This window comes from Salvelinus sp. IW2-2015, linkage group LG32 (assembly GCF_002910315.2).
Source record: "Salvelinus sp. IW2-2015 linkage group LG32, ASM291031v2, whole genome shotgun sequence".
In the NCBI taxonomy this organism is placed as follows: Eukaryota; Metazoa; Chordata; class Actinopteri; order Salmoniformes; family Salmonidae; genus Salvelinus; species Salvelinus sp. IW2-2015.
In genome coordinates this window covers 10,814,828-10,840,296 of record NC_036871.1, presented here as the reverse complement: position 1 = coordinate 10,840,296, position 25,469 = coordinate 10,814,828, and the positions used below count along the sequence as shown (strand labels likewise).

Genomic DNA, 25,469 nt, shown 5'->3' with positions numbered 1-25,469 from the left:
CCTAGCTAGAACACCAACATGCAGTGCTGGCAGCAGGTAGCCTAGTGGTTAGAGCGTTGGACTAGTAACCAAACGGTTGCTGGATCGAATCCCCGAACTGACAAGGTAAAAACCTCTCGTTCTGCCCCTGAACAAGGCAGTTAACCCACTGCTCCCTGGGTGCCAAAGACATGGATGTCGATTATGGCAGCCCCCCGCACCTCTGCAGAAGACACATTTCAGTTGAATGCATTCAACTGACTAGGTATCTTTCCCCTTGACACATTTCGTTGTGTTACAGCCTGAATTTAAAATGAATTAAATTATGGGATATTGTGTGACTCACAATGTCAAAGTGGAATTGTTTTTTAGAAATGTTTACAAATGAATTAGAAATGAAAAAGCTGAAATGTCTTCAGTAAATAAGTATTCAACCCCTTTGTTATGGCAAGCCTATATGGGTAAAATTTAAAGAAGCAGACATTGAATATCCCTTTGAGTTTGATGAAGTTATTATACTTTGGTTTGGTCTGCTAAGATACTACAGGCATCCTTCATAATTCAGTTACTGGTGTGTAAGGAAGCCGCTCAAGGATTTCATAAATGAGGCTAATGGTGACTTTAAAAACAGAGTTTAATGGCTATGACAGGAGAAAACTGAGGCTGGATCAACCACATTGTAATTACTCCACAATACTAACCAAAGTCAAAAGACAGACAGACTGTACAGAATAAAAATATTCCAAAACATGCATCCTGTTTGCAATAAGGCATTAAAGTAATACCGCAAAAAATGCGGCAAAGCAATAAACTTTCTGTCCTGAATACAAAGCGTTGTGTTTGGGGCAAATCCAACAACATGTTACAAAGTACCACCCTTGATATTTTCAAGCATAGTGGTGTCTGCATCATGTTATGGGTATGCTTGTCATCTGCAAGGATTGGAAGTTTTTTTGGATAAAAATAAATGGATTAGAGCTAAGCATAGAAAACCTGGTTCAGGTCTGCTTTCAAACAGACACTGGGAGACAAATTCACCAGGACAATAACCTAAAACGCCAAATATACACTGGAGTTGCTTACCAAGAAGACAGTGAATGTTCCCGAGTGACAGAACTTTCAAGCGGATTTAAGTAAAAACTATATGTCAAGACCTGAAAATGGTTGTCTAGCAACAACCATTGACAGAGCTTGAATAATTTTGAAAATAATTTTGAAAAGAATACTGGGCAAATGTTGCACAATCCAGGTGGTTGTGAGGCCAGTTGGACGTACTGTCAAAGTCTCTAAAACAACGGAGGAGGCTTATGGTAGAGAAATGAACATTCAATTCTCTGGCAACAGCTCTGGTGGACATTACTGCAATCAGCATGCCAATTGCACGCTCCCTCAACTTGAGACATCTGTGGCCATTTTGTAAAAAAAAAAAAACGGCACAATTTTGAGTGGCCTTTTATAGTCTCCAGGACAAGGTGCACCTGTGTAATGATCATGCTGTTAGTCAACTTCTTCATATGCCACATCTATCAGGTGGATGGATTATCTTGGCAAAAGAGAAACGCCGACTCACAGGAATGTAAACAAATTTGTGGAAAACATTTGAGAGAAATAAGCTTTTTGTGTGGAAGGAACATTTCGGGGATCTTTTATTTCAGTTCATCAAACATGTCACCAACACTTTACGTTGCATATATATTTTGTTCAGTGTATATTCACAAAGCAATATAAAGCCTGCAAATAAAAGCGAGCACAGTTCCAGCTGGTCCCTACATCTGCTGCCTAGGTCTGGATTGGCATAGCATCCCCTTCCCTTCGTTGGGTTATTTGAAAGCGGGTTCCTGGTAAGGAGAATGGAGCAGAGTAGAGAAAGGCCTCTCCTTTCTGAGAACTGGGGCGGGTGGATAGTTTATAGCTGCCTGGAGACAGTATCAGACGTGTATGTGAACCAGGGAGATGAGGAGGAGGAGTTTGCAAAAATGCCAAGCCATGGTTCACTTCAGCAGGCAGTAAAAGTGAGGCCAGGGAGAGGGAGGAGAAAACCCTCCTCGTTCGCAGAATTATTTTTGCAACACGAGAAACGCTTAATTTTAAAATGTCAAAAGGACAACAGTGGGGCCTTCAGCCTGATTTGATTTCAAATCTGATGTAATTCCCAAAGTGCCTGTGTTTCTCTGGCAAATAACACACATTTATGTGAATGGAAGTATCTGTAAAAACTATCTGCAAAGGAAAGGCCTAGGCATACTTGTCTCTTAAAACAGCCAGGACCAAAGTTGAGCGAATTTGAAACGCATTGAGTCAAGGGATTCTTTCAATTGGCCATTTTATTCAAAGTTACGTTTCCCTGTGAAAGGTGAGGAAGAAACTAGAGTGTACTCGTAACATATGCCTAGACTGTGCATTCTAGAATACGAATACAAAACCAAGTCATCTTCAAATGCATGAAGAATTCAGCCCATACAAAATAAGCCCATTAGATAAAGGTTCTGTTTTTTTAACAATGCAACTAAACATTAAATCAAGGCTAAATCTCTATCTAAAAAAAATAAAAATACAGTGCCTTCAAAAAAGTATACATAACCCTTGACTTATTCCACATGTTTTTGTGTTACAGCCTGAACTCAAAATTGATTCTCACCCATCTACACAAAATACCCCATAATCAGAAAGTGAAAATATGTTTTTAGAAATGTTTGCAAATTTATTGAAAATTAAATACAGAATATCTATTTATGTAAGTATTCACACCACTGAGGCAATACATGTTAGAATCACCTTTGGCTGTGATTTCAGCTGTGAGTCTTTCTGGGTAAATCGATAAGAGCTTTCCACACCTGGATTGTACAATATTTGCACATTATTATTTTTACAATTCTTCAAGCTCTGTCAAATTGGTTGTTGATCATTTCTAGACAGCCATTTAAGTCTTGCTATAGATTTTCAAGACGATTTAAGTCAAAACTGTAACTAGGCCACTCAAGAACATTCAACGTCATCTTGATAAGCAACTCCATGTATAGGCATGTGTTTTAGGTTATTGTCCTGCTAAAAGGTGGATTTGTCTAAAGGTGGAGTTTTTAACAGTGCATTCAGGAAGTATTCAGACCCCTTCTCTTTTTACAAATTGTGTTACATTACAGCCTTATTCTAAAATGGATTAAATAAAACACTTTCCACCTCAATCTACACACAACACCCCATAATGACAAAGTGAAAAACAGGTTTTTAGAAATGCTTGCAAATGTATTAAAAATAAAACAGAAATACCTTATTTACATAACTATTCAGACCATTTGCTATGAGACCCGAAAATGAGCTCAGGTGCACCCTGTTTCCATTGAACATCCTTGAGATGTTTCTACAACTTCATTGGAGTCCACCTGTGGTAAGTTCAATTGATTGGACATGATTTGGAAAATAACACACCTGTCTATAGAAGGTCCCACAGTTGACAGTGCATGTCAGAGCAAAAACCAAGCCAGGAGGTCAAAGGAATTGTTAGTAGTGCTCTGAGACAGAATTGTTAACCCCAAAAAATCATTCTTAAATGGAAGAAGTTTGGGACCACCAAGACTCTTCCTAGAAATGCCAGGCCAAACTGAGAAATCAGGGGAAAAGGGCCTTGGTCAGGGAAGTGACCAAGAACCCGACGGTCACAGAGAGCTCCAGAGTTCCTCTGCAGAGATGGGAGAACCTTCCAGAAAGACAACTGTCTCTGCAGCACTCCACCAATCAGGCCTTTACCAATCAGGCCTTCAGGCTTTTATGGCCAGACGGAAGCCACTCAGTAAAAGGCACATGACAGCCCGCTTGGAGTTTGCCAAAGGGCACTTAAAAGACTCTGACTATGAGAAACAAGATTCTCTGGTCTGATGAAACCAAGATTGAGATTTGGCCTGAATGCCAAGCGTCATGTCTGGAGGAAACATGGCACCATCCCTACGACGAAGCATGGTGGCAGCATCATGCTGTGGGGGATGTTTTTCAGCGGCAGGGACTGGGAGACTAGTAAGGATAGAGGGAAAGATGAACAGAGCAAAGTACTAAGAGATCCTTAATTCAAACCTGCTCCAGAGCGCTCAGGACCTCAGACTGGGGCGAAGGTTCACCTTCCAACAGGATAACAACCCTAAGCACATAGCCAAGACAATGCAGGAGTGGCTTCGGGACAAGTCTCTGAATCTCCTTGAGTGGCCCAGCCGGAGCCTGGACTTGAACATCTCTGGAGAAACTTGAAAATAGCTGTGCAGCGACGCTCCCCATTCAACCTGACAGAGCTTGAGATGGTCTGCAGAAAAGAATGGAAGAAACTCCCCAAATACACGGGATAGTCATTTAAAAATGATTTTAAACACTATTGCACACAGTGAGTCAATGTAACCTATGACTTGTTTTAAGCACATTTTATTATGGCCATAAGAAAAGTGTTTAATACTTATTGACACAAGACATTTCAGCTTTTCACTTTTAATTACATTTGTAAACATGTGGGAAGTCAAGGGGTATGAATACTTTCTGAAGGCACTGTACATATGAGGGAAAAAAGTATACACAACGAGTAGGCTATCTATTCACACAACAAACTAGGGCCTCCATTTCTTGAGGAAGATAAAGATTATATCTGTCAAATGTGGACCTACCCATTCCTAATCTACAATGCATTGTTGGTGCTGTGCCAAGCCCTACTCACTCTCCTCTGGCTCCACTGTCTCTGTTGGCAGAGCTTTTGGCATGTCTCCCCAAATCAGAGAGATCTCTGCTGCCCAACTGGTTTCTCTCACCGATCATCAACTCTGAGGACCTCTCCTGACAACCCAGTCTGTCCTATACGTTTACAAGTACTGGGAAGTGCCAGGGATCTCACAGTGCAATATTAAAATCGGTATACTTATGTATTGTGATTCCCACGATTCTATATTCAATGTGATACTGCGATTTCATTGCAATTTGATGTTCCAAACATATGGCTCACTATACTGCCCTGCCAAGCAAAAAGGCAGTAACTGCTCATAGCGTGGAACTGAGAATTGTTTATTTTATTTACCATGGTTTCACAGTAAATTTATGCAGTTACTTCTAACATGACCCCCATTTTCTTCAAAGCACAATAGAGGCAGGATACTTGTCCACATAATTAAGCATGTATTTAATGTAACAAAAATGACATTAACTCTTTTTCAACCAAATGAGAAGTTACTGCCTTTTTGCTTGGTAGGGCAGGACAGGTCTGCTGCAGAGAGACGAGAGAGCATGAGAAAATGAGTTTTGATCAGTCATGGAAATAAAAGTGCTGAAAACATGTTAGCTCAGCATTTAGAAAAAGATGAAGAACAAGCTTTAGGATTAAAAAAAACACCGGATTTATGGCACAAGAACGGCTGACTAGCCCTAGCTAACGCAACAACAACAAAAAGTATCCAAAATGATTGACTCCCTTGATAAAGATGAGCAAAAAAGACAGTATAAAATACAAACACTAAGCTATATTCTATGAAAAAAAAAGGGCAAATTAAATTATACAATTGCTCAGAGAATTATAAACTCAGCAAAAAAAGAAACATCCCCTTTTCAGGCCCGTCTTCCAAAGATAATTTGTAAAAATCCAAATAACTTCACAGATCTTCATTATAAAGGGTTTAAACACTGTTTCCCATGCTTGTTCAATGAACCATAAATAATTAATGAACATGCACCTGTGGAACGGTCGTTAAGACACTAACAGCTTACAGACGGTAGACAATTAAGGTCACAGTTATGAAAACTTAGGACACTAAAGAGGCCCTTCTACTGACTCTGAAAAACACCAAAAGAAAGATGCCCAGGGTCCCTGCTCATCTGCGTGAACGTGCCTTAGGCATGCTGCAAGGAGGCATGAGGACTGCAGATGTGGCCAGGGCAATAAATTGCAATGTCCATACTGTGACACGCCTAAGACAGCGCTACAGGGAGACAGGATGGACAGCTGATCATCCTCGCAGTGACAGACCACGTGTAACATCACCTGCACAGGATCGGTACATCTGAACATCACATCTGCAGGACAGGTACAGGATGGCAACAACAACTGCCCCAGTTACACCAGGAACGCACAATCCCTCCATCAGTGCTCAGACTATCTGCAATAGGCTGAGAGAGGCTGAATTGAGGGCCTGTAGACCTGTTGTAAGGCAGGTCCTCACCAGACATCACCGGCAACAACGTCGCCTATGGGCACAAACCCACCGTCGCTGGACCAGACAGGACTGGCAAAAAGTGCTCTTCACTGACGAGTCGCGGTTTTGTCTCACCTGGGGCGATGGTCGGATTCGCGTTTATCGTCGAAGGAATGAGCGTTACACCGAGGCCTGTACTCTGGAGTGGGATCGACTTGGAGGTGGAGGGTCCGTCATGGTCTGGGGTGGTGTATCACAGCATCATCGGACTGAGCTTGTTGTCATTGCAGGCAATCTGAATGCTGTGCGTTACAGGGAAGACATCCTTCTCCCTCATGACCCTACAGCATTACAATGCCACCAGCCGTACTGCTCGTTCTGTGCGTGATTTCCTGCAAGACAGGAATGTCAGTGTTCTGCCATGGCCAGCAAAGAGCCCGGATCTCAATCCCATTGAGCACGTCTGGGACCTGTTGGATTGGAGGGTGAGGGCGAGGGCTAGGGCCATTCCCCCCCAGAAATGTCCAGGAACTTGCAGGTGCCTTGGTGGAAGAGTGGGGTAACATCTCACAGCAAGAACTGGCAAATCTGGTGTAGTCCATGAGGAGGAGATGCACTGCAGTACTTAATGCAGCTGGTGGCCACACCAGATACTGACTGTTACTTTTGACCCCCCCTCCTCCCCCTTTGTTCAGGGACACATTATTCAATTTCTGTTAGTCACATGTCTGTGGAACTTGTTCAGTTTATGTCTCAGTTGTTGAATCTAATGTTCATACAAATATTTACACGTTAAGTTTGCTGAAAATAAACGCACTTGACAGTGAGAGGACGTTTCTTTTTTGCTGAGTTTATATTTTGTTTAACAAGTAATACAAAATATTTGTGTATTATTCCCACCCCTGTTTCCAATACTTGCAGCCAAGTTTCATACTCCTGGCAGAAGCAACCAGGTTTCTGGCTAAAATGTCCAGGTACTTGGTAAAGATCATGATGCCGTTGGCTTTAACAAGGCCCCGGGGACCAGTGGAATCAAAATAGCCCCATAACAAAAGATCCATGAGGTACTTTTCTGCATAAGCCTCCATTTTTTCCCAACACCAAACACACCAATGGCATTAGAGCTCTATTTTCATGTCATCTGACCATAGCACCAGTTTCAATCCAAGTGACAATGCCGTTAAGCGTACTTTACCAAGTACCAGGACATCTTGGCCAGAAAGCCTGGTTGCCAGGAGGCTGAAACTTGGCTGCAAGTGGACCTTTCAGCAAGACAATGACCCCAAGCACACGTCAAAATCCACAAAGAAATGGTTAAATTGACCACAAATCTAACATGTTGATACAGTGATCGCAGTCTCCGAACTTGAAACTCATTGAAAACCTGTGGTTTGAATTGATCCCTCTTAAATATGTGTTCTCCAATCTCATAAAACATTTGAGAAAGTGACAATTTTGACCCCCAATTTTGAATAAAAAAAGTATTACTTTTATGTATGTACTGTATACACTGAACAAAAATATAAAACAATTTTACTGAGTTACAGTTCATATAAGGAAATCAGTCAATTGAAATAAAGAAATTAGGCCCTAATCTATGGATTTCACATGACTGGGCAGGGGCACAGCCATGGGTGGGCATAGGCAAATTTCCAGATCTTTGAAGGTTTCTTCAAGTGCAGTCGCAAAAACCATCAAGCACTATGATGAAACTGGCTCTCATGAGGACCGCCACAGGAAAGGAAGACCCAGAGTTACCTCTGTTGCAGAGGATAAGTTCATTAGATTTACCAGCCTCAGAAATTGCAGCCCAAATAAATGCTTCACAGTTCAAGTAACAGACACATCTCAACATCAACTGTTCAGAGGAGACTGCGTGGATCAGGCCTTTGTGGTCAAATTGCTGCAAAGATACCACTACTAAAGGACACCAATACGAAAAAGAGACTTGCTTGGGCCAAGAAACACGAGCAATGGACATTAGACTGGTGGAAATCTGTCCTCTGGTCTGATGTCCAAATTTGAGGTTTTTGGCTACAACGCCATGTCTTTGTGACAAAGTAGGTGAACGGATGATCTCCGCATGTGTGGTTCCCACCGTGAAGCATGGAGGAGGTGTGATGGTGCTTTGCTGGTGACACTGTCTGATGTATTTACAATTCAAGGCACACTTAACCAGCATGGCTATCGCTGCAGAATATTGTGGTACGCCATCCCATCTGGTTTGAGCTTAGTGGGACTATCATTTGTTTTTCAACAGGACAATGACCCAACACACCTCCAGGCTGTGTAAGGGCTATTTGACCAAGAAGGAGTGATGGAGTTTTGCATCAGATGACCTGGCCTCCACAATCACCCGGCCTCAACCCAATTGAGATGGTTTGGGATGAGTTGGACTGCAGAGTGAAGGAAAATCAGCCAACAAGTGCTCAGCATATGTGGGAAATCCTTCAAGACTGTTGGAAAAGCATTCCAGATGAAGCTGGTTGAGAGAATGCCAAGTGTGCAAAGCTGTCATCAAGGCAAAGGATGGCTACTTTGAACAATCTCAAATATATTTTGATTTGTTTAACACTTTTTTGGTTACTAAATGACTCCGTATGTGTTATTTCATAGTTTTGATGCCTTCACTATTTTTCTACAATGTAGAACATAGTCAAAATAAAGAAAAACCCTTGAATGAGTCGGTGTCCAAACTTTTGACTGGTACTGTATATATAACAAATCGATACTTGGAGTCAAAGTATCAATATAATATCGTCCAAAATTATACCCCCCCGACCCCTCACTAACGTTCACTCTAGCTTACCCCTAAGCTCTACCATTGCTTCTTTCCAGGTAAAACATTCATCATGTTCCTTTCCAGGTAGCATTATAAACGCTTGCAGAATTCCAGTTAAAATGTCATGCAAGACAGAAGAGTTTGCAGCAGGCCTGTACTCGGGCTAAATAGGCCTGCACTGGCATGCTTACCAAATGAGTGAACATGAATTACAATGAGTCACTGTACAGCCTAAGTGATGAAAACCTAATCGGCAAAACTACAGGCAATTCAAAGTTCATTACGTGTTGGGAGATGGTGCTAAGCGTATCTTTCACTAAAGGGCAGAAGGGAGCTTTGGGGAATATTACTTTTGACAGAGAAGGAATGTGTATTTTCATCCAGACACAAATCACATAAGTGGCCAGATATAATTTTTTTATTCATTTTGGCCCAATGAACTGCTGGCATTCCTAATAAAGAATGAATGCGAGGGAGTGAGTGAGAGAGAAAACTAGGAGTGGAGAAGAACCAGTAAATGCATAAGTTGGCCTTGCTGAGGAAGGGCCAAAGCCAAGGGTATATTTGAGTTGGCCAGCACCTCAGTAAAAATACTTCATGAATTTATATTAAATCATCCATATATTTATGCAGTAATATAGTAGTTCAGAGATTAAATGGCCGGAGAGTTTATCGCTTGGTGAAACAATGTGATATTATGTTCCCTGACAATTTGGCTTATTCATAATAAATTAAACTAGAACATTCCTCTACTCAGGAGCAGGCCATTAGAAATGCAAACTCAGTTCCTAAATTACTTAATAACCTCTCATATGTGTATAGGGAGTTTAGTCAAATCAGTGTAATGGGTATATAAAAAGTTTGCGTCACACCATAGAGCTAGGGTCGGTGGATATAGTTAGTTGAAAAATGTTGACTGTTATTGAACATCTTCATCATACTATCCAAAAAAGTCAGTAATGGGCTCTGGGTCACAACACGGTTGACTGCAACTCAATCCTATCCTTCGCAGGAGAGTTGAATGGAGGGTCAAGGCAAAATATACAAGACAGTCTGAAGAAAACTTGACCAAGAGAGTCAGGTCCGTAACTGGATTAGGTTCAAATGAGAATTTGTTAGTTGTGTTTGGAATGAGGGAAAGGCCTATGACAGCCCTTTAGGGTAGATTAGAAGGGTCAGTGTGCGGTCAGAGTAAAACGTGAAAGCTTTCGACAACTCCCAAAACAATAAGCTATGAGCAGGGCAAACCAGCACTTCCTTCCAGACAAATATCATTAGTACCAAATATTAACATTTTCTAACAAATATGGGCTTTGATTTATGTTATAAATCATTTAGAAATCATTTATGTTCCCTTACCAATCTCCAGCAGTGTTTTTTGAAACAATTTCGAGAGGAATGCACAACTCCCCTTGACGTTGAAGGGCAATTTCATTGGAGAATCAATCAACATCTCAAAAATATTTTTTATGACAGAAAATATTAATACAAACTAAAATGCTGGTGACATATTTCTGAAGAAACAATCAATAAAACAGAATATGAAAAATCCAGTGAAATATGTTAGCTTCAGGCTTTACCTTGTTGTGGCTCAGGCCCCGGGGCTGCTGGGAGGGGTCTTTGGGAGCGAGGCTGACTGGGCGGCGGTGCCATCCTCACGGGGCCCACAAACTGGACATATGTCCCCGGGAAGTCCCCCCTCTGCTTAGTGCGTTCGTTGAAGCCCAGCAGCCAGCCCAGGAGCTCGGGACGCTCCTCATCCCACTCCTTGAAGTCCAGGGAGGCCTTGCTGACGGTCAGAATGTCCCCGGGCTGCAGGTCAATGTCCTCCTCCAAGTCCTTGGTGTAGATGTAGAGGGCACGATACTGGAAACCATCGACCGCCATTTTAAGAAACCGATAAAAGCTGCCGAAGACGCAGAGAGGATGCGAAAAATCGGCCCAATGCTACGGCAACCAGGAAACGATGATGATTTTGCGTGGAGTAGTGGTCGTTTAGGGCCAAAGAACTATCAACTGAAGCTTAGAAGCATTGCTGAAATGGCCGAGTCTATACAGCAAGGTAGGTAGGGTGCTCCTGCCTTAGAGCTGGCCAGTGTTGGCGCAGTGGAGCACTTTCCTCAGCTTGATACCCCGGTTTAACCAAATGATGGAGCAGAGGGACAGCGTTGGCAACATGCTCCTTCAAGCAGCAAAAACGAGCTAGACAGCTCGAAACCTAACTGAGGCCCAGTGTTGGTCTCTTCAGTCAACCTCTCGTCTGTGGGGGTGGAGGCAAAGTTGGACAGTCCAGCAGTCGTTGATTTTCTCAGGCTCCTCACGTTCTGGACAGTGACAACCTGCAGTGCACAGGGGGGGAAGAAAATACAAAAAAAGTGGGCTTCTAGGTGAAAATACATAGATAATGCAAAAAATAATACATACGTTAAATTTAAGACATTATCCTAAAGTATGTATTCTACAGATACGCAGTAGCCTACAATAAGCAAAGCATCCCTGTGTCACCGCCACAAAGCATGAAAACGCAGTGCAACGCGTTTGTGCAATCCTGTTTGGGATGGAAGGATCGGATGATGCTACTGCGTCATAACTATCCACAGACTCCCCAAATCAGATTGCATCACATTTTCAAATCTCAATTTGAAACAGCTACTTTGAAATAAGTCACATCACTATACCGCAGTTCTCTCAATTAAAATCGGTGATGCTCTGAAGAGGATTATACGGATAAATACGTGTGAAATAGCAAATGTTAGAAATCAGGAAATGTGACAGTTTTAAAGCATAAAAATCAAAGAATGCAGTTTCACTTGCGACCGTTTTTAATTATGGGAAAATGGGCTATTATGACCCACTTAAGACTGTTCTGCTGCTTAAGAAATATTGTCAGCCTTCTCGAAAAGTTGCCTAATCGTGCCAAAACCCTTCAATGCAACAAGATTGAAAGAAAAACCTTTCGATGCAAAATGCGCCTTGCTCTTATAATCTGATATAATCCATTGCAGAATCACATCTTTCCCATGCATTCATTCATACTTGCTTCATTTCAGTCAATATGGTAAATAAGGTCCTCAATGGCTATGTAGACCCATCATTACATCATGGTTTTTCAGATCTCACCTAGGCCTAATAAATTATTCAAGACTAGTTAAGTGTCAAAATCTTACATTTTGTCAGTTAATTCAGAGCCACAGTAGGAAAATCCTATTTTAAAACATGAAGACCTAGACGACTGTATCCACAGTCAAAGACAAATAGTAAATTACCTTTGTTTTTGCGTACTGTAGCTTCAGAAATAGTGAAGCAAAAATATTTTTTAAAAGCGACCAAGTCAAAAACGGCAACTGTGCCTCAGAGAGACATTAGGCTTTCAGTCTAGTGTTTGGTCCCACAAAGTAAGGCGAGATTAAATCTCCTTTTTCCCCCTGGTTGAATTGATGACAAAAAGAAAATCAAAAGACAGAGGGGTTGTAATGGAGGGGTTGGGCTTGTGACTCAGGAAATAAGAGCTCGGCAGCCCCCAGAGTTTTTGGGGCATCTCTCGAAAACGTCCAAATAAACGACTCTTTGTGAAGCCCGGTTTAGAGCAGTACAGTATGTTGAGTGGATATGATAGGTTGCTGCTAAAATCTAAATAACAGGAGAAATTCAAACTGTACACCTCTCTCTTCATAGCCGGGGGTATGCGCACTTCAACCCTCAGACAAACTCCCCATTTGAAAAGCAAGCAAACATTCTCGTAATAGTCTGTCCTCATATCACTGCTATAAAACGTTAAATAGTTATCATGATTACAGGACGTACCGTTGGGCAACACTACTCAGAAACTGGAGAGACTCACCAAGGCTCTCTGTCTGACATCCTCGGTGTCAAAAAAAAGAAGAGTTGCCAGGGTAGACAAGTGGCACTGGCATACCCAACCACAGCCGGCAATCCCCCTCCCCCTCCCCCCTCCCCTTGCGTCTCCCCCCTGCCAAAAAATTCCATTTTGTTTGTTTATATTCACAATCTTGCAGAAGACAACTGCAATCATCCCGCACTCCGTGGTGGTCCACTTCAGCATTTTATTCCACAGCAACAACAAAAAGTGCTGCAACTAATACCAGTTGAATGGAGAATCAGCTCTGTTACAATCCTACACATGGAGTGCAGCCCACATTTCAAGGCAGCAGCTGGCAGGCTGGTCGTCACTGGATCCATCCCTTTTCCCCCCTCACTTTTATTCAGTCAAGAGATGACACACTTTGCTATCAGGAGAGCACAAACGGCTGAGGGAGACCACAGAAAATAATTAATGAATAAAAAGGCAATAAACTCACTGTTGCTAGAGAGAGGGAAACTAAACCTGGCCTCTCATTGGCTGCTGTTTGGCCATGTGCTCCGGAGTCACCAGAGAAGCTCAGGCAAATCAAGGAAATGTTCTAATATTAGAAAATGTATCTAGGCAGTGATCAAGCTCCTGACCCAAACAACTCCACCTTTTTTTACACATCCTCAAAGACTGACTCTGCTATTTGATGAAAATCTATGTCGTATGATCATATATATATATATGCCAGGGATATCATAAGGTGAATGCACCAATTTGTAAGTCGCTCTGGATAAGAGCGTCTGCTAAATTACTTAAATGTAAATGTATATATATATATATATATATATATATATTAATGAAACATTTTTATTATACAGACAATTATTGTCTGGTGCTGCAATATAATTTAAGCTATATTTTACCATTACCAGTAAAGGACCATCAAAATTAACAGACAGGTTATTCTGGGGAAGTAGATAAAGGGCTTCATTCCCAAAATCCAGAATGTCACAGAATGGCACTTGAGCCGGACAGATATTTTGAGTTCAATATCATTACATTGGACATTTTTGAATGCAATCAGCTTTATAAAATCAGCAAAATGTTGCATTATGTTAGCATATTATCACAAACAAGGTACTAGGGTCGTGAATTGATGCTGGCGTCAGCTGTAAGCTAGCAAGGAAAGTTGGCCTACAAAGCTGAAAGCTACCGGTCTTGCATTGTAGTGCTCTAGTCTGCACTGGACATTGTTTTGCGAACAGTAATTAGCAGTTTCAACATTGCTACATGCCGTGTTGCATTATTCAAGTGTGTTAACTTCTGAGCAGCATGAGTGGTGATGCAGCCCACACTGCCAATGAGTTCAACGGTTCCTCACTGCAGGCTAAAGCTAGCAATGGGTAAGAGGAGCAGGCACAGTGCTCTCACGCTATAAGGGGACATCGGCTACGCTGACAGACAGACTTGATCCTCTCTCAAATCAGTAGATGGCATGATACACATTTGACACTTTTTTATTCTAGTACTGAACTGTTTTTCATGTTCTAGTATCGAAAAAGTACTGAAGTTTCGGTATGCCGTGCAACACTAATAAGAATTGCAAAATGTTTGCAGGATGTAACATATCATACGAAATGGATGTGTACAATTTTCGGGGACCCATTTTGGCTTGGGCACTACTTTCAAAACTACTGGCTTAAATGAAACAAAAGCTCTGGAGCATCAGAGGAGCTGCAAGCCAATATATTTTGGTACATATTCATTGCTACTTCTGAGCAATTTTGAAACAGCTTTTTTTTCCCAAAATAAGAAAATAGTAAAACATAATACCACCGTAAAGTATGGATGGGCGTTTGAAATAACTGAACTATTCGAATATCAGTTTTTTGTTGTTGATTTATTTGCTTGTAAATGTATATTTGTAATATATATATTTTTACTTACGTTTTTAACCTGTGCACTGCGGCGGATGCCACTATTGCTGCATCGGGTGAGCGGAATTGGGATATGCAAGGGGAGTGGACAGGAAGGAAAGATGCGCAGTAGCCAAGTCAACTTTGCTACAGTAAAGACTAGTTAACTAGTAGCAGCCACAATGTCATTTATCATCCCATATAACAGTGCCTTGTCTTGACTGGAGTAGCCTAGAGAAGCTAGCTATCTAAGCTAGCCAGCTATATCTAGCTAATCGAGGATGGTCAGCGCTATCTGGGATCCTTGGGTCATCCCTAACCTAAACCGAACCTTAAAGATGCAATATGCTGAAATCGCTTTGCCATTTCCTGATTGCTAAAATTCGAATAGTACACCTAATTTCAGTTTGTGACAATGCAAGCAGTCACTGCGTAGAGAATCATTGAACTATCTAAACCGCTGTATAATATATTTTCCATAACCAAAAATATTGGATTTTCAACTGGTGTACAAAACCAAAAGTAAGACACAAAAACTAAATTTAAGAACGGGAAGCATAGAAATAGCACACATAGAACAGATCTACCGCTTAGACTTTGAATGAGAAAGAAATGTGAGTTATAGATTTGTCAATTTGGTCAGCTTGTCCAAAAAGTTACATATTGTAGCTTTAACCCTTAGCTTAACAAATTCAAATGTCAATTTCAAATGGGGTAGGGACATCTCCCAGCACCATTCAGATTAAACAACAGCCTACCTTCAGTGGCGCTCTTCCTTTTTAGGGGAAAAGGAAGAGAGCCTGTGACATGACCTCCGCTTTTGGTCGTGCGCATCGCTGTTTACAGTCCCCGGTGAAACATAAAGCAGATGCCTATAGCTAGTGCCAGTCTTTCTTCCAGATTAAGTTCTTGACAAAGTCGACAGACACCACATACCAATTTTGTTGGTGACAACTCTTGTCGCTACCTAATATCTGGCTAGCAGCTAGCTACAGCACGTGCTAGCTTGCTCTGAAATGGTTTCCATCCGGAATATAAACAAGGCGACACTCCATCTTAACTCCTCCTCCAAATATACTTGATTGGTTGAACAGTGCAGAATAGAACCTCCTGACAATTATTTCCTCTCTTCATGACCAGAATGTGGGGCATCCCGCTCAGGCGTTTTTGTGCCTGCTACGTTAGTTTAGTTGGTTGCACGTAATAGCCTACTCCTTTTCATTTATCTAACTTTTAATTCCATTTTGCATTAGTGAACTCTCACTTTACTGCTGCACATGGAACCGGTTTGACTGTAGTGCCGCTTTGGTTGGCCAACAAAAACAAGGTACACGTGTAAAGGCTAACAGGTTTAATGAGGCGCACGTCAGAAAAAATATATTCAAAAGGTAAAAAGTGTCCTATGTAACAATGTCACATGGATATTTTAATTCAATTTAGAAAAAGGCCTTTTTTCACTGTTAAAATAGGCCTTTCATTTCTCTCTCAATAATTGAATACTAACATCCGTTCGGATATTCTAATAATCGTGCCCATCCCATATGTAAAGTGGTCCTGAACTGATCAAATACGGGTTGCTTTGGCTCCAGCTGGCTGTTTACAGCTCCCGTTAGTACTCAGCTTAACCTCAATGCTACCTCCCAGTCCCCACTCAGATTGCTGTACAGGACCATTACTGGGGGTGAATACCCTTATCTCTCACAGGGCCATGACATAATATTAAGCTATGATGTATTAAAGATGTTATTGACATAAACATCAGTCACAAATGGGTGCAACATCTTGCATAATATTTTATAATTACATTTCATAAAGCAAAATCTCTTTGTAGCTTTGTATTCATTCCCTCAATGTGTTTTTACTGTAAAACAATACAGCCAAGAGGAAATTACAAATAGGCCTACTTAACATGAACATGCTTCATATTTCATAAAAGAAAAATACACATCTCAGTGGTGTGATGTTTTAATTTCTGGAGTGTGACCATTCATTTCATACAGTGTACAAAACATTAGGAACACTTCCTAATATTGACTTGCACCCCTTTTTGCCCTCAGAACAGCCTCAAATTTGTCGGGGCGTGGACTCTACAAGGTGTCGAAAGCGTTCCACAGGGACGCTGGCCCATGTTGACGCCAATGCTTCCCACAGTTTTTGTCAAGTTGGCTGGATGTCTGATACACACGGGAAACAGTTGAGTGAAAAACCCAGCAGCGTTGCAGTTCTTGACACACTCAAACCTCCTGGCACGTACTACCATACCCCATTCAAAGGCACTTAGATGTTTTTGTCTTGCCCATTCACCGTCTGAATGGCACACATACACAATCCATGGCTCAAATGTCTCGAGACTTAAAAATCCTTCTTTAACCCATCTCCTCCCCTTTATCTACACAGATTGAAGAGAATTTAACAGGTGACATCAATAGGGGATCATAGCTTCCACCTGGTCAGTCTGTCATGGAAAGAGCTGGTGGTCCTAACGTGTAGATGGAAATGCACTAATACTGCAATACAGTCAGACACATTCATCTTTGCATGGGGATGACAATGACACAGAAAAACTGCAGTAATACTTTCCTAAAAATTACACATCAAAGCCTGAACCAACTATCAGTGCAGGAGACAAGTTCTGTTTGTTTATCATTGCTTTTCATAATGGACATTGACCCAATTCTTTGAGTGAAAATGATCATTTCTGGAGACAGCCATTTCAGTGTAAGTATTTTAAAATGTCAGACAATGCTGCAACTAATATTTAAATGCACATCTGAGCCCCAAAATGCAGCTAGTATGTAGGCCTAAACTAGAATTGACATACATTCACCTTGTGGCCATCTGTCCGCTGGTAGACACCATATGCTAGTTGTGAATGTCAACAGTCTACAACATGATATAGCCTAGTAATATCTCATAAGCATATTTTAAATCTAATCCAGGTTATATTGTAGCAACATACGGAACAGCACTAGGCCTATATGTTGCATAAGACGATTGCAGAAAACAAGACCTCTATAGCTAATTGCAGCAACAAAAGATCTGCACATTTTAAGGTAGGCCTACATAGAGCAGTGGTGCTTGCTAAGAGACAGTTGCTCTTAGGTGCACATCAGGGATCAGCTTACCTAACCCAGATCTGTAACTGTTTGTAGGTAAAATGCAAAATTGGCATGAGCAGCAGCATTTTGAATGCTTTTTTAATACCCTGGTTGAGAAAAGGCTTGCCCCTATCAGGGCACATATATAATGTAAAACAAAAAAAGGGGGAAAATATTTACATAACTGGAATGCCATTAACTTGCTGTAATGGAGGAAGTTGACGATTGTTTTGACCAGTTTTTCCAGTCAAAATGAAAAAGCGACTTGGGGCTTCAACGACTTTTCAATAATGAGTGTAAGTAGCTCCATTAAACTGAATAAACACGGGCTGCCATAACACCTCAAGGGGTAGCTATAATTTCTTTAAAAACGAGATACAGACGTTAGAGGATGTCCTAACTGGAACTATTCAAAATATGTCGTTATATGTAGGCTAGTTATTTATTTCTTATTTGTAAGTGTAATAGTTACCCATTGTTACACTGTACATAAGTAACCCTAGTAGTAACCTTTACCTTGCCCCAAGTACAGTGTAGCAATGAGTTAATACAAAACTTACATTACACTGTATTTTAGCAACTATCAATTATACAGTAATACGGTCACTTTAATGTAAAATTTGACAGACATTTTTCCAAAACTGAATAGGCATTGTTGCCACAGACATGGGTGATTCTGCAAGTTTTGGACTCAATCCAAGAGAAATCTGGTGAGATGATTTTGCATAGAGACCTAAAACAACACAAATGTGCAAAACAAACTACACTTTAAAATAACAAAAACACACCAACTATGTGGATTAACAAATATTAGAACGGTCCAAAATATAGGGTGCTGTCAGTTACAGTAGATATTTTTCTCGCAACAACGTTGCAAGTAAAACTAGCACAAGAAACATTTCAGCTTCCAGAGATAGCTGTCGTGTTCGAGAAATTCGCAGCTGTAGCCATGTTTCGATACTGCATTAAAAAAAATGTAGCCAACAAAATAATGCAACATTCACGCACCATATGGAAACTCTGGAAAATATGGTTACAGTAGCTCGACTTGCTAGACTGAGATGTCAATAGAGGCACACTAGATGCCAATAGAGATGTCAATAGAGGCACACTAGATGTCAATATAGGCTATTATTTTAACATTTAGCGTGCTATAAAAGTACAGAAAACGACTTGTTGCAGTGTTCTTTGACAAGTTTATAGACATGTGCAAGTTCGTACTGCGTTGTGTGCGTAGTGCACTTCAAGCTCTTCCACCATTTTCCTGTTCAGTGGCCAGCACTGGAAATGTGCAAGAACTTGGAAAAACTCACCCGCAGATATTTCTTCCAAATCTCGCTGTTGCGGCACTTTAACTGTTCAACACGTCGAAATGTAGACAGCTAATTTCCTTATCTTTCACCGTTTCTTTCCCTCAATGCTTTAAAGTCTTCCACCTGCCTTGTTCACTCCTGATCCGCTTTCTTTCTTTCTCCCTTTCTTTCTTTTGCCGCACATAACTCTCAGCTCCCTACACAGCCATTTCCAGCACAGCACCGCGCATAAAAAAAGAGAATGCGTGGGAACTAATATGAACAGCCGAAAATAAACGAACCCAGTCGGAAAAGCACGAATCCCTGCAGGACAGGACGCATATGCTCATTATACATATTTCGAGATTCCCTAAAATCACGCCCCTTCGATACAGACTACGATTTTTTCGTAGCGGGTTAGGAGAATTTGCGCAGCAGATTGGGATAATTAAAGTAGCAGGTTAGGAGAATTAGGTCAATGTTAGGAAAAGGGTTAGGATTTGCAAAAATGCTCTCCTTACCTGGTACAACGTCACTTGTATCTAAGGGGCGTTTTTTAAGGAGTCCCAAATAGTTCACCTCTCCTGAATTGAAGCATTTCAGTTATCCAAAAAATGCATCTTGACAGTACAGCCTGATCATGCCTGTTCACAACTGTGTTTTATAATAATTGTAAAATACACTGAGTGTACAAAACATTAGGAACACCTATTTCAATGACAGACGGACCAGGTGAAAGCTATGATCCCTTATTGATGTCACCTGTTAATTCCACTTCAATCAGTGTAGATGAAGGGGAGGAGACAGGTTATTTTTTAAGCCTTGGTACATGGATTGTCCATGTTGTTGGGGATCGGAAGTGTCCAGTGCAAGAGAGGCAGGTTGAGGTGGCCAGAGTAGTGCAGAAGCTGAGGAGGAGGAGTAGTAATGCAGAAGCTGAGGCAGTGAAGAAAGTAGAGGAGGATGGGTGAGGGATCCTGAGAACACTGAGGGATAGGTCAACGAGTGATACTTGTATAAAGTTTGCTTCAGTGAGGTTGGCTTCTTAGCGTTCATAGCAATGGTGTCCCGTAATCCAAGGGCATTGGCATGGTGCAGGAGCAGATGGGGTCAAAGTAGTGTAACAGGTTAGTGGGTTTTTAATGAGTGTAATGCAACATATTGGATGCCAACTGCCGTTAAACCCCACAGAAGAAGAAATGGAATGTGTACTGTATGTGTGCCATTGAGGGTGAATGGTCAAGACAAAAGATTTAAGTGCCTTTGAATAGGATATGGTAGTAGGTGCCAGGCGCACCGGTTTGTGTGTCAAGAACTGCAACGCTGCTGGCTTTTTCATGCTCAACAGTTTCCCGGCTGTATCAAGCATTTCACTACACCTGCAATAACATCTCCTAAATATGTATATGTGACCATTAAAACTAGATTTTGAACAGTCCACCCGCTAATGGACATCCAGTCAACTTGACACAACTGTGGAAAGCATTGGCGTCACCATGGGCCAGCATCACTGTGAAATGCTTTCGACCATAGCCGCAGGAAGTCGGGGCACCCCCTGAAAAATCTGAATGAAAGAAAATTGTCTTTTTTACTAAAGTAGTGCACTGGGCCTTTACTAGTCCTAGATCAGTCTGTAATTATTTTTTTTAACCACTACACCTAACACCCCCCCCCCCCCCCCGGGATGAAATTCACAGCACCCCCACCCCAGACATCTTCCAGCAGCTAACTCAATATTAGGAAGGTGTTCCTAATGTTTTGTACACTGTGTATACTGTTTTAGAAAGGGCCAATAACTAGGCTAATCTAAAATTAGCAGTTTTGTCACACAACACAATGCCACAGATGTTTCAAGTTGAGGGAGTGTGCAATTGGCATGTTGACTGCAGGAATGTCCACCAGAACTGTTGCCAGAGAATTTAATGTTAATTTCTCTACCATAAGCCACCTCCGTAATTTTAGAGAATTTAGCAGTACAGTACATCCAGCCAGCCTCATAACCACGTGTAACCACGCCAGCCCAGAACCTCTACATCAGGCTTAGTCAACAGCTGATGAAACTGTGGTTTTGTACAACCGAAGAATTTCTGCACAAACATGCTCAGGGAAGCTCATCTGCATGCTTGTCATCCTCACCAGGGTCTTGACCTGACTGCAGTTCGGCGTCATAACCGACTTCAGTGGGCAAACGCTCACCTTCGATGGTTAGTGGCACTCTGGAGAAGTATGCTCTTCACGGATGAATCCCAGTTTTAACTGTAGCGGGCAGATGGCAGACATAGCGTGGGCAAGCGGTTTGCTGATGTCAACATTGTGCCCACTGGTGGAGGTGGGGTTATGGTATGGGCAGGCATAAGCTATGGACAACAAACATAATTGCATTTTATCAATGGCCATTTGAATGCAGAGATACCGTGACGAGATCCTGAGGCCCTTTGTCGTGCAGTTCATCTGCCGCCATTACCTCATGTTTCAGCATGATAATGCACGGCCCCAAGTCGCAATGATCTGTACACAATTCCTGGAAGCTGTAAATGTCCCAGTTCTTCCACAGCCTGCATACTCACCAGACATGTCACCCATTGAGCATGTTTGGAATGCTCTGGATCGACAGTGTTCCAATTCTCTGATCCATATCTGTATTGCCAGTCATGTGAAATACATAGATTAGGGCCTAATGAACTTTTTTTTTAAATTGATTGATTTCCTTACATTAACTGTAACTCAGTAAAATCTTTGAAAATATTGCATTTATATTTTTGTTCAGCGTATATAATTGTTTTGAATGGAAAAATATCCATTGGATCACAATGAGCCTTGAGTAGTTAGTGTTATGAATGTGTTTATCAAAATTGTAGTTCATAAAAATAAGTCAAAAAATAAATTGTCCACTTCATATTAGTCTTCTGCCATTCATTTATTTCAAATGCTGTTAGACCGTATAAAGCAATGGATTTCACACCAACTTTCACCAGAAACCAGTTTGAGAAATATGAAATGAAGTCGTTCGAGGGCCACCAAGGTAAAGACAGAACCAAACAATGTGAATTATCTATGAATTACAATTGACCACCCATGTGACGAAATCAACATTACAGATGTCCCCTTTTTCATATACAGTTTCGTGAGAAAGTATCATCAGCTGGTTGTATACCGCGTGCACCTCATACTTTACCCCCTTTATTCTTAAGTGTTATTGAAGTTGAATAAAAAATGTAAAAAATAAATGAATACAATTCAGTGACGTAAAAAATGTACACGAATTTGGGTGCATTCAGAACCCGTGTTTTTTTTGTGTAACATTGAACAGTGTAGAAATGCAGAATGGTTGTGTTCACAATCGTGGTCAGCTTAGCCATACTGTAAGAATCAGACAAGCTAGGCCATGAAAAAAACAAACAAAAAAAAAAAAAATATTATTCAGTAAAAATGTCTAGTATGACGACACCGTAGCAAGATGCAGTATTTCCAATAAAGGGACCACATTTTGACATCATCAAGATCTGGGAAATCCATTGTGAATTGAATTACTTATTTGATTATATCCTCAAGAAACACACACGTTTCAAGTACTAATTAAGTAAACAATGTTGGGTAATAAAACAAGTAGATAAGTTTTAGGTTTGACCTTGCGCTATCCTATCTGTTCCAGTTGTTCAAGTATTAGTTGGTGCTAAATTATTTTAACTCTGTCAATATTCCCATAGTCAAAGCAAACAGTGAAACACATGTTCCTAACATCACCTGACAGTTCATCCTGATATTACAGCTTATTTGAAATAACCAAGAGTGGAAGCATTTTGGTTGTTAATTCCATAGTTGCAGAAGAAAACAATGTGCCAATGAGAGTATACAAAGTTCAGAGCAAAACCATCTTCAAATCTCTCACCAAACCACTGTCATTCTATCAAGTCTGCTGTTCTACCCCCCCCAAAAAGTCACTTTTTAATCATTGCCAACTGCCGTTTAGATTAGTTACGGTGTGTGTGAATAGCATAGGCGAATCAGCAATACAACAAGATTGCTTCCATGTCAAAATATACAAAAAAAAACATTTCAATGTATTTGTCCTTCAGGGCTTCTGTTTGAATCCTGCTGTTTCCCATCATTTCTTGTAATAATTTAACAGCAGATGGAAAAACTTCAAATACAGTATACTTGACCCCAAAAATTGTAAACATTCATATAACATGGTTAAAAACAGCAAAGAGAGCCAGTTCCTACATACACTGTACAATTCTTAAACCAGGGTTCTGAAAATTAACGAGAACTGCGTTGAGGAAATGCCTAACCTGTCCAAACGCTCTCCTGCTAAATTAGATTGTAGGGTAGCTTGCTTCAACAAGCAGGAAAGTACGTCATTGCAGGATCGCCAACAATCTAGTATCAAAAGGTAGAACTTAGCTTAATTTATTTTGTGTCCTGTCAATCATTTTGAGATTTAAACCAATGAGAGAATTGGTGGAATCCATTTGATGACTTCACGGATGATTGACAGGGCATGGCAGCAGGGCCCCATTCCTGAAGCCTCATTTGTACACTACCTCTTTTTTTAGAAGGTTTCCTATGAGAAATCCATGCTTTGGCATGAGGGAACTATCCAACACATTATTGTTCTAGTGTGTTAAAAGACAGCACTGAATTAAAAGGGCTTGTACATAAGCATTCAACATACGTTTGAAAGGCCATTTTTGATCAGACAAAAATCAACAGCCATTTTCCAAGAAATTAAACACGTTTGGAATACTAATAAAATGTTAACCAATTTAAAATGTAAGAGATAATGGACAAAAAAAATTGCTTCATCCTCTGTCTCCATATCTAAAACATTTGTTCTTAATTTAGTTTCCTCAAGTCCCTATCAATTCACACAACAGAATGGCTGCACCTAATGTGTACAATTTACACAAAAAGGGCCAATACATGACGTCATATTCAGCCCTGAAATAAAATAAACATTAAAAAGTCATGTATAGGTTATTTCAGTAAAAARAAAAAAATATTTACAAGGTACAAACATGTTACAGTGAACCTAAAACCCAAAGGGGGAAGGAGGGGGAAACCAAAAATAGGATGTAAATTTTGGCACTCAAAAGTTTTTGTTTAGTGTGGTAGGATGCGGACTGTAACGTTAACTCGACCATGTAACAACTTTATTTTTGTTCTTCTCTCCCTCCGGTTGCCTCGATTGGCACAACTTGAGTATATACTTGCGGATAAACATGCAAGCCCTTCATATACTGTACAGTAGTCGGTAAGAGAGTATGTAACCTTAGTCTAGAGTCTTGCTGTCTTGAGAAAGACTCTACCTTTCACCTTTTTGGAGCAACGCTAGGCTAAAACCCCTCCCTCTCTTTTGGTTTGGATTTCTGTGCTGCTGTACCCTGTGTTCCTTGCCCCGCAGCCTCCAGGCTCCAGTCGGACTGAGCCAAGTTAATCCACGATGCCTTAAACCGCGGCTGCCTGACGGGGAGGGTGGGTCTTTGCTCCTTCTCATCCGGGTCGTCAAAGCTCACCTCCTGCACCGCCTYCTGCTTCTTAAAGGAGTCCCTCCTCTCGGACAGGGCCAGTTTCCTCATCACCAACTCCTTGGAGCAGTGGTCACTGCGGTGGTCGCTGCTTGTCGACTCCCTGTGGATTCTCTGACCGCCCAGATACAGGCCCTGGCGGCCATGTTGTTCCCCCACACAGACAAACCCTCTGGCCGTATCCAGGGCCTCTAGCCCCTCCCCCTCCGACAGGGGTACCTCCATGGTGTGTCGGCGGGTGGCGTAGGCCTTCTTGTCACCGTGGTACACCCCTGAGAGCTTCTCAGCCGACTGCACCCTCTTGAGGAGGGGAGAGCGGGGCGGCTCGGCACTGCGCGGGCGGACAGAGTGGCGGGCAACGGTGGGAGGGGACAGGGTCTTGCCGTGGAGGCCCTTGGACAGGCCAGGGAGGGAGGACGGAGAGCACTGGGAGGAAAGGGCCTGCGGAGGGGGGATACAGGCCAGCGGGGAGGGGGGGATGCTGCTGGTGGACTTGCAGCGGCCTGCCTTGGTGTAGCGGCCTAGGACCTGGAGGGAGCTGGGACGGGCCTGGGGGACGGGGGAGTTGGGAGAGCTGGAGCAGGGAGAGGAGCTCTGGGGGGAGTTGGAGTCTGAGAAGAGATAGAACATGCTGTAGATAAGCTTTTGATTTCTTCAGTGACAAAGAAAGCATTCTCGCTGTAGTGCTGTTAAACGGTTTGAGAATAATGAGAATCAACTTTTGCCTGCATTTCTGTATGACATGTACCATGAAAACCAAGAGCTTTTACATAACCCAGGTATCTTCTATTCAGATACCAATTGACTTGGTATATCATAACAGTTGAAACATTGTCACACACCCACCTTATTACAGTAAAATATGCACATCACAAAATGGCCGACTATCGAACCACAGTTTCCATCCAATA

At 41.6% G+C, this 25,469-nt stretch overlaps 1 protein-coding gene and 1 pseudogene across 6 annotated transcripts in view; both read right to left on the bottom strand.

The window, feature by feature from the left end:
• Positions 1-19,350, bottom strand: part of LOC111956317 (phosphatidylinositol 3-kinase regulatory subunit gamma-like) — a 50,533-nt pseudogene extending 31,183 nt beyond the window's left edge.
• Positions 19,351-21,928: 2,578 nt separating this feature from the next.
• The window catches only part of LOC111956597 (microtubule-associated serine/threonine-protein kinase 3-like), a 48,768-nt gene continuing 45,227 nt past the window's right edge, over positions 21,929-25,469 (bottom strand). For all 6 annotated transcript variants that reach the window (XM_023977096.2, XM_070436807.1, XM_023977094.2 and 3 more), the window contains one exon: positions 21,929-25,169. In XM_023977096.2, coding sequence (XP_023832864.1) covers positions 24,367-25,169 — 803 coding nt within the window. In that variant the 3' untranslated portion in view covers positions 21,929-24,366. The remainder of the gene's footprint in view (positions 25,170-25,469) is intronic.